The sequence below is a fragment of the Aulostomus chinensis genome, chromosome 16 (assembly GCF_037954235.1).
Source record: "Aulostomus chinensis isolate RoL2024-O1b breed Wild chromosome 16, RoL_Achi_v1.0, whole genome shotgun sequence".
Lineage (NCBI taxonomy): Eukaryota > Metazoa > Chordata > Actinopteri > Syngnathiformes > Aulostomidae > Aulostomus > Aulostomus chinensis.
Window position 1 is genome coordinate 13928716 of NC_141335.1, and position 13827 is coordinate 13942542.

The following is a 13827-nucleotide window of genomic DNA, read 5'->3' on the forward strand; positions in this document are numbered from 1 at the left end:
TGAATACATGAGAAGAGGAACAAGCCAATTAATGGTGGGCACTTTGATGTTTTTGGGATGAATCATCCGTTCATATGGCCTTTCCAGTCCAGATCTCACCTCAGATGAACTATGAGAGATCCAGCAGCATCAACATCAAAACTGAGGAAGTGTTTTTTTGAAAGAAAAGTGGTTCATTTTTCTCAAGGAGATATTTGTGCATTCTCTGCCCTACAGAGTTAAAACTCCTTTGAAGGCTCATAATGGCTAAACTAATTTTTGTGCTTTACACACAAATTCTGATTACTGGAAAAAATGTCCCTATTGAGTGAACTGCTTATCATGTATATCTTACATTCGTACTTTTGTATTTATGACGTGCGTGCAGTGAAATTGGTGTTTGACTTAAAACACAACGTGGGCTTTGTTTCGTGATTATGTGAATTGACATTAATTGTACATGGCTTCACATTGTCAAATTCAAAGTTTGCTTTTTAAAGGGTTGATAAATAAATAATGACAGCTGGACGATTAATTGATGCATAATTAACAGCATTAGCAGCATTACCTTCAACTCCACTGTTTAAAGTTTTGAAGTCTTACAAGTTAGATTTATACATTGCCACATTATACATGTACAGATGATGAGAACAGCAGTTCAATTGCTGTTAGATATTAAAGATGTTTTCTTGTATTCACAAGTTGATTAGAAAAGTAATAGGCTCGAACATTCTTGCTTTTCATAGCACATGCATACATATGAATTACACTATTAAGTACACTATCAGTCAAAATGTTTGTGATGGGTGCATTTATGTACGCCAGCAAGGACACACACACACATATATATATATATATATATATATATATATATATATATATATATATATATATATATATATATTTTATCATGTCATCAGATACTTTGTGATCTTTTCTGTGTTAAATAATACAATACAAATAGCAAAGCATACATCATAACAAAAGATGACAACTTTCATGTCAAATGCCTATTAGTTGTGCTGAACATTTAAGTTACTCAAATTACAAATTTGCACCATGTGAATACTTCTTCATCCAAATTGTGACTATCTTGACTGGAAAAGATACTTTTCTTTTAGCTGTAGACTTGCGCATTACGATACAGATGCCTGACAAACACAATTATGTGGGGACATGTCACATCTGCAGAAGCAGAAATTAAGCCCACATTTACTGGTGCTAAATTGTTGGTGCATTGCACCATAGGATTAAGATAGTGCCTGTATATCTCAAACCTATTTGTTAGCTAAGTTTGAAATTTAGAACCAAGTTGGTGTAAATATCTGTAAACATGGGAATCTGTCCCTGCTCCAACCCATAACACCTAAGCATTACTTTGGAAAAAAAATCTATAGCCTAAATCCATACTCACTTGACAAATCTACAAAAAATACTATGTGTGGATGATATACTGGACATCTAGAGGAAGTAAAAGAACATTTTCCTTGTCTCAGAATGACTTAAAATGGAAGTATAAAGAACTGGTCGCAGAACTGACTTGAGTCAAAGCCGTACTGTTGGACAACAAATATATTTACATTTTTTAAAAATGCACATTTTACCCTATACACAATTTAATATTGTATTCTAACATTTTCGTACCCCCCCCCATCCCTCTGTACTTTCACATTTGAGACAATAATTGTCATTTCGTACCAATTAAGAATATACAGATATGGAAGAGTGCTAACTAGTGATTTCCACCTTGTAAAGTTTTGATATTTGTACAATACTGTGAATTTTTTATATAGCAACTTGTGTGATTTAAATTAAGGCATAATTCTTTATGATGGACCCCTTTGAGGAAAATGTAGAAGGTACAATTGCAAAATTTTAAATGCAATGGAATGAAAAAAAAGTACATTGATTGACAGAGTAGATATAAAAGGCTGCTTACATTCATGTAATCATGTACTTAATGCCCACCTTATTTCTGAGTATAAGCATCTAATCTTGACCAGGAGTCAACTTATTTCATATTGTACTTAAGCACAATGTTGAGTATCTATATTTTTGGTTATTTGTACTTTTATTCCACCACATATATCTGAATCTATTCTAGTTACAATGAAGAAAGAAAGAAAGAAAGATTTTGCATACAAAACATGATGATGATGAAAATGATGTCTCTCACAAATGAAGCCTCAGGTCAGTGGTTTGAAGATTGAACACTCCGAAGTACTGATATACACAAATTTGATGTAGAATGCGTACCTTCATATTTGAAACTTCAGTAAGCTCAATATCAAATACTTTTCTACATTTAATCAAGTAGAATTTAACAGTGTACTCTTCTAACTGAGAATCCCTTACTAAAAAAGTGTCCTTTGTCAGATAGAAAAGTGTACCATATTGTAAAGTAAATTAATTTAGTGATTTACTTTCTGTCCACCCACAATTCCTCATAGCTGCATCCCATTAATTTTGTGCAGGAGTCAGGTTTTCCCACCAGGATGTAGTGTGAGGTGAGAAATACAATTCATATGAAATATACAGTTTATGTATTGGTAGTACACTTAATAGGGACCCTCACTTGGTTTTCTTTCCAGTATTTCTGCTTGGAAGTGACGTTACCCAATCGTCACCTTTTGTTCCCACAATGCATTGCTTTACAAATCTCCAGGCGCGAATAATGTGGTTGTTTGTCGGGTTGTTAGTTGAGCTATTGTTAAGACCTCAGCAATTAACCCTGCATGATAATTCCAAACAGGTACGAGTAGTTAAGTGCATCAATGTCTTTGTTCTGCCAACTGTTCAAACTCTCGCAATACGTGAGTCAGCACAGCGGAAGTATGAGGACCAGCACCCTGCCGGAGTTAGCTCGCTAATGTAGCAGCTAAACTTGGCTAACTAACCCTAAACTAGTGTCAACATCAATGTCACTAGCGAGGTAAGACATTAACATCGGTCAGTTGTCTTTGCCTCTGCTTTATCTACAGTATGTGATTTAAAATCTGTGGTTATATTGCAGTTTTCCTTCCGTTTACATTTACTACAGCTGAATGTATTCCTCAATGAACTCTGTTGAGGTGTTTTTTACTTTTAACGCTAGCGTTAGCTTAACATTACAGCGAAATCCAGCAGGATGTATTAATTACGTTACATTATGTATTTCATCTTGACGTAAAAAAGAGCTTTGTTTTTCTGGTTTGTCATAGATTTTTAATCCGATTATAACAGTTTTACATTCTTGGCTGAGTGATTGCCGTTTTAAGACATTGTTTTTTTGAACGTTTATGCTTTTATGAGTATTTACCATTCTCTAAGACACTTGAAAGGGCCTGGCAAAAAACTAAATTAAAAAAAATGTAACCAACCCTTTATCTTAAAACAGCAACAACAAGTGAATTTCCTGTTAATTGTGGAAGCTAACCTCTTATCTAAATTATTGTCTCTGTTGGTTTTAAGAAAGTGAATCTTGAAGTTAAAGAGGCCAGTAATGACCACAGCCAACAGTTCAGCTCTGAAAGGTAATGTTAACCAGCAGCACTACAAATGACTCAAACGCATAAAGTTAAGTCCTCATAGTTTATGTGAAAGCCTTGATATGATTTCTCTGCAGATGTTGTTGCCTATGTGGATGTGTGGTCATCAGACAAAACAGCAAACTACTCAAAACCATTCATTCAGCAGCTACATGAAATGGGAGCTCAGGTAAAGTCACACGACATGACACACACTTTGATGATATCACATATGATTCTTTTACAGACAGTTGGCGTATATGCTTTCTTTACAGGTATCGAAAACATTCAATAAACACGTCACACATGTTGTCTTTAACTGTGGTCATCCAGCTACATGGAGGAAAGCCAAGAACAGTAATGTGAAGCTTGTCTCTGTTCTTTGGGTAGGCAGGTAAGAATAGCATAATTTAAAAAAAAAAAATTGTTGACAGCATTGTTTAGAGACACGATATTCATTATGTGACATGTTTATGGTGACATGCTACCTAGATGTTATGATAATGGCGTGCATGTGGATGAAGAGTCATATCCAGCCTTAAATGACGAGAGCAACCCTGTGTTGAAGAATAAGAAAGTGAGTATAATCAAATTTATATACGTGGCGATATATATATATATATATATATATATATATATATATATATATATATATATATATATATATATATATATATATATATATATATAATGTTTAGTAAGTTAGTGATCGAAACCATTGCTGTCCAGAACTTTGATCATTTTGGTCTCATGTTGTTACAAAGTGTAAAAGAAATTTTTGAAGCTCGAGTATAACATGTTTAAACATGAAAAAGAAGCCTTGAACTCGTCACTCATATTGTTATTGTCTTTATGTTGTTGTAATATCTTATGTGTTCATGTCTTTATGAGGCAGGATTGTTATACACTTCTATATTGAGCTGCAGAGAAAAATCCATATGAACGTAAAAAAGCAGTGCTCAAATTTATTACTCACTAAATTTACCTACTGTTTTATCATTATCAGTAATCATATCAATAAATTAATAATGGATTAAAATAACAGATGCAGACAATTGCAAAATGAGTGCTAATGTTTCCCCTTTATGGTCATTTTTTAAAAATTTTGTTTCCTTGGACCAATCGCTTACATGATTTAAAGCTCTACTTCCCAAATCAATTTGATTTCTATTTAATTGAAGTAGTTTTGTTAATTGTTAATATCAACTAAAGTCATCATGCCGAGTCTGAATTTAAGTTGAAAATCAAAACAAGACCTGTGTTACTCATGCAAAGTACCAAACATTCCTGTATATTCTTGTATTTGATGCAGCGTAATCCTTTTTAAGTTGATTACTTGCATTGAGACACTTTTCGTACTGCAAGTTTTGCTGAAATTTTATGTTTAGAAATCCAAAAAGAAAGGAAAGATCTAATTTGATATGTTCAGTTGTGAATACAGAATTTCCTGGGTCTAACTAGCAGATCATCCTTGGTTCAGCTTTTTTTTTAGGCTTACTGTTTAAAGTCTCAAATGGACAGTTTTTTCACTCCCTGTTCATGTTTTTTGTCTGCTTGATAAAGCATCGTTGCATGCAGCCCAAAGATTCTCCAGCGAGGACACCAGAAAATGACAGGCGCCTGAGGAAAAAGTTAGATAAGATGATGAAAGACCTGGGTCCAAAACAAAATCTGGGTAAGACATGATTGTACATCATTACATATCCTCCCAATTACAAAACCTTGCAATATGTGTGCCACTTTTGAAATGCAGTGGCATTGCCTGTGATTACATAAGTTGTTTTTCTTGTCACACGCATTTTCTCCATAGACACAAATGTGTCTCCCATTATTATCGATGAAAAGAATGGAATTGTCTATAGTCCTGCGTGGAAAAGGTCAGACTACATGGCACAGCGTTTGAAAGACATGAAAGAGAAACGAGAAAACCTCTCACCCACTGGTAAGTGCAGCAGTAAGTAACAAGGTCCTCCAAAGTTTTCAACTTTTCTTAAAATCAATTGTCCCCCTGTTATTTTTCTTTCAGCCTCACAAATGCTTGAATCGTCTTCACCCCCTGGACTGAAGCCTTCGCTTGGGAGCTCACCAACTGTTTTAAAGTTTTTGTGTAAGAGTAACGGTTATTTTCTTTTTCTGTCTTTTGAATTGCTGAAATGCATTATAGGGATGTCACAGTAAAAGAACTGGAGCTTCTAAACTTAGCATGGGCTGCTCTCACTCTTTTTTTAAGGGAAGATTGTTTGAGCTATGTGGCCCTCCAACAGAAGTGCATGGCTAGTATATCAATGCAGGTGGTATAGAGTTTAGAAGCCTGTTCAGCCAAGATGGCTGGTTCATTTTACTGGAAAGCCAACAAAAACAATTTGTAGTTAATGGAAAAAACATAAACCTACAGAAATCTTTCTGTGTTTTTTTATTTGAGACTGTTTAAAAAATATTTTATGAATATTTGATATAAAAGTGTCTCAAAGAAAGGCGGTGCTTATCAACATGTCTGGCTGTGTGTTAGTGAATATTAACAACAGAATGCAAGCATGTTTCCATAGTAAGCTGTAAGTTAAAGCAGCTGGAGGGAGTCAGACATGCATTGGCTGGCAGTTTGCTTGCAGCTGTGCAGAAAAATGAAGTCCTTGTTATGGAAATGCAGAAATTACGCGATTAAACAAAACTGTTGCCGAACTCTGCCAAGGTCCATGTAATATTTTTTTGGGGAAAATCTATGAGCATTTCTCAGATATTGTGAGTTTTATGATAATTAACCCATCAGGACCCACTGTGTGATTGACCTGTCAGTGTTTGAGTGTACAAAACAAGAGTTCCATACAGACACTCAGCTAACAGCGATTGTACATCCAGCAGAATATTTTGCATCCCATTGGAGTGCCTGCTGACTGGAATATTTAATTGTGTAGCTCCCTTAAAAAAATATCACTTGCTTTATGGTTTGAGCCACCCTGGTTTTCAATTTAGTTTTCAACAATCCAACTGTGGGTGAGTGGCATACAGTCTGTCTGCGTGAGCTGTGGGAAGTGGCTGAAGATTTCAAGCACATTTTCACATAACAATACTGCTAAATGAAGCTTTCATGTGTCAGTTGTTATCCTTACAGCTCTGATTCTTGATATTCTCCCTGATTTAGACGACCAGTCAGATGAGGATTCCAGTGGGTCTGTTGCTGAACCTGGTCCCTCTCCTGATAAGGAGGAAGGGAGAACTCAATGTGATGTTTCTGAAGGAGGCTGTCCTAAACAACCACTCTGGAAAGATTTTGCAAAGCCCTGGCTTTCAACCTGGCACAGTGTGTCAAAAGAGACACCAGTTTGTCCCTTGAAATGTCCTGACTTCGATGACCCAGAGGAGGAAGAAGGGAGTATACAAAAGTCAAGGAGGATCTCAATCAGAAAAAAGTCAAGGGAGAGATATAAATCTGTGGGTCTATTAGAAAGTTTAAGCCTGGATGTGACGTCTAATGACAGTAACAACTTTGGCGAAGAAAAGAGGCCATTGAAGAGAAAATCTTCCAGCCCCGTTGTCAAATACACAGAACAGAAGGGAAAGCAAAGTGTTAAATCTTTCACAAAGACTAAGACCCTTAATTGTCCTGATACTGTGAACTCATCTGGTTGCCTGTCGCCCAGGTCAGGTGATGCTTTCTGCAATGAAGCTTCTCCGTTACAGAAGAGACCCAAACGACCCCGCCCATCTCTGTCGACCCTCGTACAATCTTGCAGTTTGTCCACCAAATCCCAAGATGTTGCTTCTGGTTCTGCTGCTAATGATGATGTATTTGAGGACTTTTTCTCCCCAGCAAATCACCACAAGAAACCAGCAATCCCTTGTTTGCCCAGTCTCCCTATAGAGATTCCTTTTGAGTTACAATCTGTCCCCAAGAAAAGAAAGCATAGAAGAAATGAAAGTGCTGGATCAGAAATAAACAGTAAAAAGACGACTAAACTGGAGAAAACTGGGAGGGGCGTGAACCAGCAGTCTGATGGAAACATTGACAGTCATCCACAGCAGAGTATTAAAGAGTGTCTACCTGCAATGAGTAGTCCAGTAGCCACTGCAACAGCGATCCTTAAAGGGAGTCAACAAAGCACACTACCATCTACAATCAACGGTGAAACCACAACTGATCCAGGAAAACACAGAGGAGCATCTACATCTGTAGAGCTGCCAAAGACAACACAGACCAGCACTTTGGAAAGTGAGTAGTGAGAGAGCCAGATCGTAGAAAGTGTTTATTCTTACTACTGAAGACTACGCAAGTGTCCTATAACTTCATCATCGTGAACTGAACAAAACAGTGTTTTTAAATGTGTTGGAGGAAGTTTGAATCCCTGAATCAAATATGTGATTTTTGTTTTTTGAAGTGAATTTGGATTGCAGAATGTCATAACAGAATAAAAACGGCATTAACCATTAAGTCATTTTTATATTAATTATCCGGTAATCTGTATGTATTGTATGTCTTTCTTTTAACTAACCTGTTTACGATGCCTCATTTTGGTACAAAGTTAGTTTTTACTCTAGTTTCTGGCCTCTCACAATCCAAAGACAGACAAGATACTGTTGATAAATTGATAGATCCTGAAAAGGAAAATGAGTATAGAATAGGTTTGCAATGAAAATTAAACTCTTAAATTTTCTCCACAAACATTCGGTGAGTAAATTAAAACGTGTTCATCACTGCTACTGAAGTCTTGTGCCTTAATACCAAGCTCATTAAATTAATGTAAACAGTAGGATTAAAAATTTTAAATTTAAAAATATTAAAAATGTTTTTTTATCACTTGAGTAGCTGCAACTGAGGATGGTTGTATTTGCTTGAAAATTTACTGAAGCATGACAACAACTAGAGTATCTGGAGTTTATTTTTTTTGTCGAACAGCAGGTGGCTTGACTTAAGAACTGTAAACAGAAAATGAACCCTTAATATTTTTGTAAACATGATAGAATATTAAACACAGCTTCATAGTTGTTTCTAGGGGAAAAAATGAAGTCGAGAAATCTTCCAGGTTAAGATGCTGTTAGTGTGATTTATTTTGAAAAAAGAGCAAAGGACCAGCTGGAGTTACAACTGTTCTGATTTACATTTAGATAACGGATTGTCCATTTCATCAATCTACTATGAAAATAATCATATTTGAATGTGGTTGAACCTTTTATTGAGGCAGTTTTACTGAAATAAGATCCGACTATTTTAGTTAAATTAATGAGGTATTTAACATAACTATCATCTTTCGTAGAAAGGGTATAATTGTTCTGTTTGAGGCAGGCTTAAATGAATGAAACAGAAACCATGCCTACTAAGTGATTGCTTGACTGACATGCCCCCATATTGTTTTGTATTGTTTTCCTGCCACGCAAATGTAGGTAGAGGAAATGAACGGATAGCTGCAGCTGTTTCATCAGAGAACCCTTCTGACAGCGACGAGAACCCCAACAAGCACATCTTTTTGAATCGTCAGAAAATGGTCACCCAGACAAAGGTAAGAAGTCTTTAAGTTATTAAAAATTCAACTGTGTAGTTAGTCTGTAGAGAGTATAAAATATTTGATTTTTTTTAAAAATTCCTCCTATTTTCCAGACAGGAATAGAAAAAACAAATCTCAAAGGACTACATGTGAGTGACCAGTGTTACAAAGAAAAGATCAGTCATCAATTAAATGTAGAGCTGAATTTCTGTCTTCCCGAATCTCACTCTTATCATAATTTGACTACATTAAGTTATTTGTGAGTTAAAAGAAGTTCCCTGTTGTACTTGTCACATTGACTAATTTTATTACATCTGAAATCTTGAAAGTTAGTGTTAAACAATGTTAAATGCTATCTGTGTGTGCAGGGTTCGAACATTACACCACAAACAATTGCAGCTGCAGAATATGACAACAAAATCCCTTCATCCCTGTTTCTCTTTGATGCAAACAAGTTTGGAAGTAAGATAACCATTAGTAGCATGTAGCCAGTGTGTGTCATCCCTTATAAGGTATTTCCTCAGTAAGGTCATCCACTTCCATAGCTGCAAATGTTTGACGCATCCAGCTAAGAGGTTGTGTCTGGTTCTAAGGGTTTCCTGTGTTTTGCCTCTGTGATGGTAGCGTATAACTTCCTTGCTTATGAAATGCACCTGGGCTCTGTTTTCATTCTGCTCATAACCTCAACATGCTGTAGCTGCAAAAAAGACAAACATGACATCATATCCCCTGGGGAACTGTTTAAAGTTTACTGTACTGTAACATGATGATAGGAAGGTTGTCGTCATTCTCTTGGTTCTGTAAAGACCACAACAGACATTCCTCACTTTCTGCTGGGAAGTTTGTTTCAAACTGATTATCCATTTTATAGGAAACTGTAAGACTATTTAGGGTGAGATTCTTACTCTATGATCAGCATAAAGATGGTCTTGAATACAGTTATTAGCTGAATAATTCAAAATGGCTTTTGGTCCTTGTTCCCGTGTTACATAAGCTGAGTGATAAATGTTGAGGAGCCCTCTTGTTGGCGGTGTAACATAAACGTTCTTCCTCATTGAAACAAGACATTTCACATTTACCTTCTTTTCTATTGTTTCCCACGTAACAATTTCTTCAACTTAATCAACAAAATTCTCACCGTGATAGCAATGAACCAGGAGGGGAGTGATGACTTGCTGATTTGATAAATTAATGAATAAGTGAAATTGAATTTATATCGGCTGTAGATGTTGATTTGATTTATGATTATCATGATACCCATTTGAACTAAGGATGCGCGATATCTGCATGGCCTCTGTATCAGTCTGATGTACAAAACTTCTCAGCAGATGACGGCTAAACAATGCAGTTCATATATGATTCAAGGGCTAATATTGACATCAGTAAACATCAGCCATTGGCCTCATCAGTTGTAATATATTAACATTATGGATCGACAAAAATATCCAATGTCTTGCGTCCTTAATTCCAACCATATTGTCATTTATGTTTTTGTTAACTTTGGATTTCGCTGGATTAAATGTAGTGACTTTTGAGATGGAGTGAGGAGGCTTATTGGGTCCTGGGGGTGTGCCATGTTTATGTCTTTTTCATGCTTATGTGTTTTGACAAGCAACCATTACTCCAAATGTGTTTTTAAAAAGAAATATAAATGTGTGAAGGGAATTTTACAAAGAGAGGTCTTGGTATTTTTCACAACTGCTCTTGCGAGAGTAGAATGCTACTATCAGGATGCTGTGGCTGTGTTCACAAACGATTGAATCTCGTATGATTTCTGTCCTCATTTTTAAATGTCAACTGCTCTTCAGTTGTGACAAGTGCTATACCTTGTTATTTTTACCATCATCGCTGGCATTTCTAGTTTCTTTTCACAGAATCATTTGACCTCAAATTTTGCTGCGAACCAGGACTCTTGTCTTGCTTTGATTTTCTGAATAGCGTCATTTTCAGTGTGTGCTTAGTAGCAGCCATTAAGAGCTAGTCATACAGTAAAGAATTTCCTTCATTTGTGCTGGGAGCATTTGTGCTCAGGGGCCGTGCTGTAGTTCACACCGGCTCTTTGTCAAAGGCTCATTATGTGCAGCTCATTCTTCAATGCCTGCTCTCTTGTGCTGCTGCCAGAACATGTCCTCTGCATGAGATTAGCCAAAGATCCCTTTGAGGGATCTCCAGAGTAGCTGCCCATATTTTGAGTTGTTTGACTTATTTTGAAAGGACTCAGTGCAAGCAGCTTTTCTGGTAACCTTTTGCCAGCAGAAGGCTTTAGTGGATCAGTACAAAACTGCAATATTGCTGTGTTTAAATTTTCTCTAAGAAAAATTTTCAGGGCAATAGTGGAGTCTCACTTATGGTGTGATGTTAGCCACTTCAGTGGCAACCTGAATTTTTTTTATCTAAAGGAATTGGATGTTTGAGTGTTGTGGGCGGGACTGATGACCCATTTGGCACCAGCGTTCAGCAGGCCTTAACTCTCGACTTCCAGCTGGATGGGCCAGATATATCAGAGAAAAGAAAGAGGCCCTAGGTCCTGTTTGTAATGGCTGCTTAGATGTCTGTGTTAATAGCAGCAGGATGTAATGCAGCTCAAATACATATGTGGATGGATGGCTCATTCACCAGTCATTAGGCTACAAATTCCCATTTGAAAGCAATACAGTGTCAATGCTTCTGAACTTTTTTTTTTTTTGTACTCATGATGTTTTTTGTCTTTTTGTTCTCTGTGAAACTATATGTCCGACAAGGTTATGAGAAGTGCCTGTCTTGCTGTTAAAATGATGTTCAGTGCTTTATCTCTCTGTAAACCAGTGCTATACTTCAACCCAAAACATATTACAAATTACATTTCCTGTCCTAAAGTGCTGCAATATCTCTGGGGTGTTACAGCGTGGATTTGATCACACATTTAAGTAAACTTTTCTTTGATCCCTGCCCCCATAAAGTCAAGCCAAGAAACAGGGAAGACAGATCTGTGTGCTACTACACTAATCTTGTTATTTGAGACATAAATGGATATTGTGACACACCTTTCAAGTCCAAACAAATAGGTGTGTTGAGCTCACAAAGATTTTTTTCCTCCTGCATCACTTCTTTGTGACTCTAGTAAGCAGAAAGAGGTACCAAGGTATAGTTAGCTTTGAGTTAATGGAGACCCCCGAATAAAACAGGAAAAATGTCCAAAAATGTTTATTTAAAAACTCTCAAGCACTATTTATTAACCCAAATAAAACCAACAACTGGCAGCTTGTGGTGCTTAGTGATACTGTGAATGATTGCAAAACTGTAAGTGTTGAAAGTTTTGTCTTAGCTCAGATTTCAGAAAGGCAAGTATGCTTTAATGATGCAATGGAAATGACACATCAGTTAAACTGTTCCAGTCCATCAAAGATTCTGTAGAGGAATTTTATGTGATGAAGGAATTCGTCAGACACAAGAAACAGGCTGGAGACTCAGAGATGGCTTACACTGGACACTTTAATGGATGTCCTTTACAGATGTCCAGGATTCGCTGAAAGATGATTTTGACTCAGTTCCCCCTGAACATCTGAGTTCCACCCCTCGTAAACAGTCATACTAGTAATGTCGGATACTGCCAGTAACACCTAATTGGAACATCTGGCACAGTGTGACCTTCACTCATTCTGAACAGGATAAGCGTCAGCTTTGCTATCAGCAAATATTCTAACAACAAATTTACGATTATAAAAGAACTTATGAAAGATGCCATGGGTTCACTCCCAACCCAAGGTCAAGGCCTGGAGCCAGATCAGCTCTTATACGTACTTCAAGACAAATCATGAGGATACCATGTGAAATTCCTTATCAGATTCCATCTCATGTTGTTGTTATATTTTTTGTTTGTTTTTCAGGCTATGAGATCATTGGTCATGACAAGCATGCCCACTGAGTGAGTACTTGTAACATTTGAAGGCAATTTCACTCTTGATAAATGTCACGATCCATTTCAATATTGACAGCTTGTGTTTAATGTTTTGTGTGTGCTCTCTTCTGTGTTTTTCACCTCTTATAGGAAGCAGCACATGGTGTTTCAGTTGGTGAAAGCACTGGGTGGGTTCTCTATCGTTGACCGAGTTTGTGAGAGCACAACTCATGTTGTGTCTGGGGGTTATAGGCGGACTCTCAATATTCTGTTGGGCATAGCTCGTGGCTGCTGGATCCTTTCTTTTGAGTGGGTATGTAATTGTGGATGAAACCTTCACACGACCCTGTCTACAAGTGATAATGAGGTCTTATAATATTAAATTTGTTTTTATATTTCCTGAGTAGATTTTGTGGTGTTTGGAGCAAAGGCAGTGGATTCCAGAGGAACCATATGAATTATCAGAGCAATTTCCTGCAGCACAGGTGAGTACAAGCAGTGCTCAGAAACATCATGAAAGGTTGTTGGGTTTTTTATGAATTCAAATGATACCCTTTAGTTTCAATGTCTTTACAAAGTACCCCTTAATTTTGAACTTAATTATATGCACAAATAGAAGGTGAGCTGGTTTACACCATTGCATTAATATTCTGTATATGATGGTTATTTTCTATGCAACTCTTAAGGAGTATTCTCACCAAACGCAATGCGAATTTTTCGCACGACAAGTTTACATGTAAAGTCTATATGTGTACTGAAAACTTTTTTCCCTTACAGTAGAAATGTTAGTGTAATCCAGTGGAAGGTAATGTGCTGCATTTTAAACATTACATCGAGACACAAACACTTGTGAAAAAAATTGCAAGTCCTTTACTTTTCAAGTATTTTTTTTTTCTACATAAATCCTCTATGCAATTCCTTGTTTTGCCACTCCACCAATAAACGCTCGGAAAACCAAAGCAGAAGAAACAGGTCAGAAAACCTGCTA

General features: G+C 36.7%; 1 protein-coding gene across 2 annotated transcripts in view; it reads left to right on the forward strand.

Moving 5' to 3' along the window:
* Positions 1 to 2630: 2630 nt before the first annotated feature.
* Positions 2631 to 13827, forward strand: part of mcph1 (microcephalin 1) — a 33486-nt gene continuing 22289 nt past the window's right edge. For both annotated transcript variants that reach the window (XM_086181311.1, XM_086181312.1), the window contains exons 1-13: positions 2631 to 2911; positions 3430 to 3491; positions 3584 to 3675; positions 3761 to 3879; positions 3978 to 4062; positions 5049 to 5160; positions 5296 to 5427; positions 5512 to 5592; positions 6625 to 7692; positions 8862 to 8977; positions 12829 to 12866; positions 12990 to 13152; positions 13247 to 13324. In XM_086181311.1, coding sequence (XP_086037437.1) covers positions 3461 to 3491; positions 3584 to 3675; positions 3761 to 3879; positions 3978 to 4062; positions 5049 to 5160; positions 5296 to 5427; positions 5512 to 5592; positions 6625 to 7692; positions 8862 to 8977; positions 12829 to 12866; positions 12990 to 13152; positions 13247 to 13324 — 2115 coding nt within the window. In that variant the 5' untranslated portion in view covers positions 2631 to 2911; positions 3430 to 3460. The remainder of the gene's footprint in view (positions 2912 to 3429; positions 3492 to 3583; positions 3676 to 3760; positions 3880 to 3977; positions 4063 to 5048; positions 5161 to 5295; positions 5428 to 5511; positions 5593 to 6624; positions 7693 to 8861; positions 8978 to 12828; positions 12867 to 12989; positions 13153 to 13246; positions 13325 to 13827) is intronic.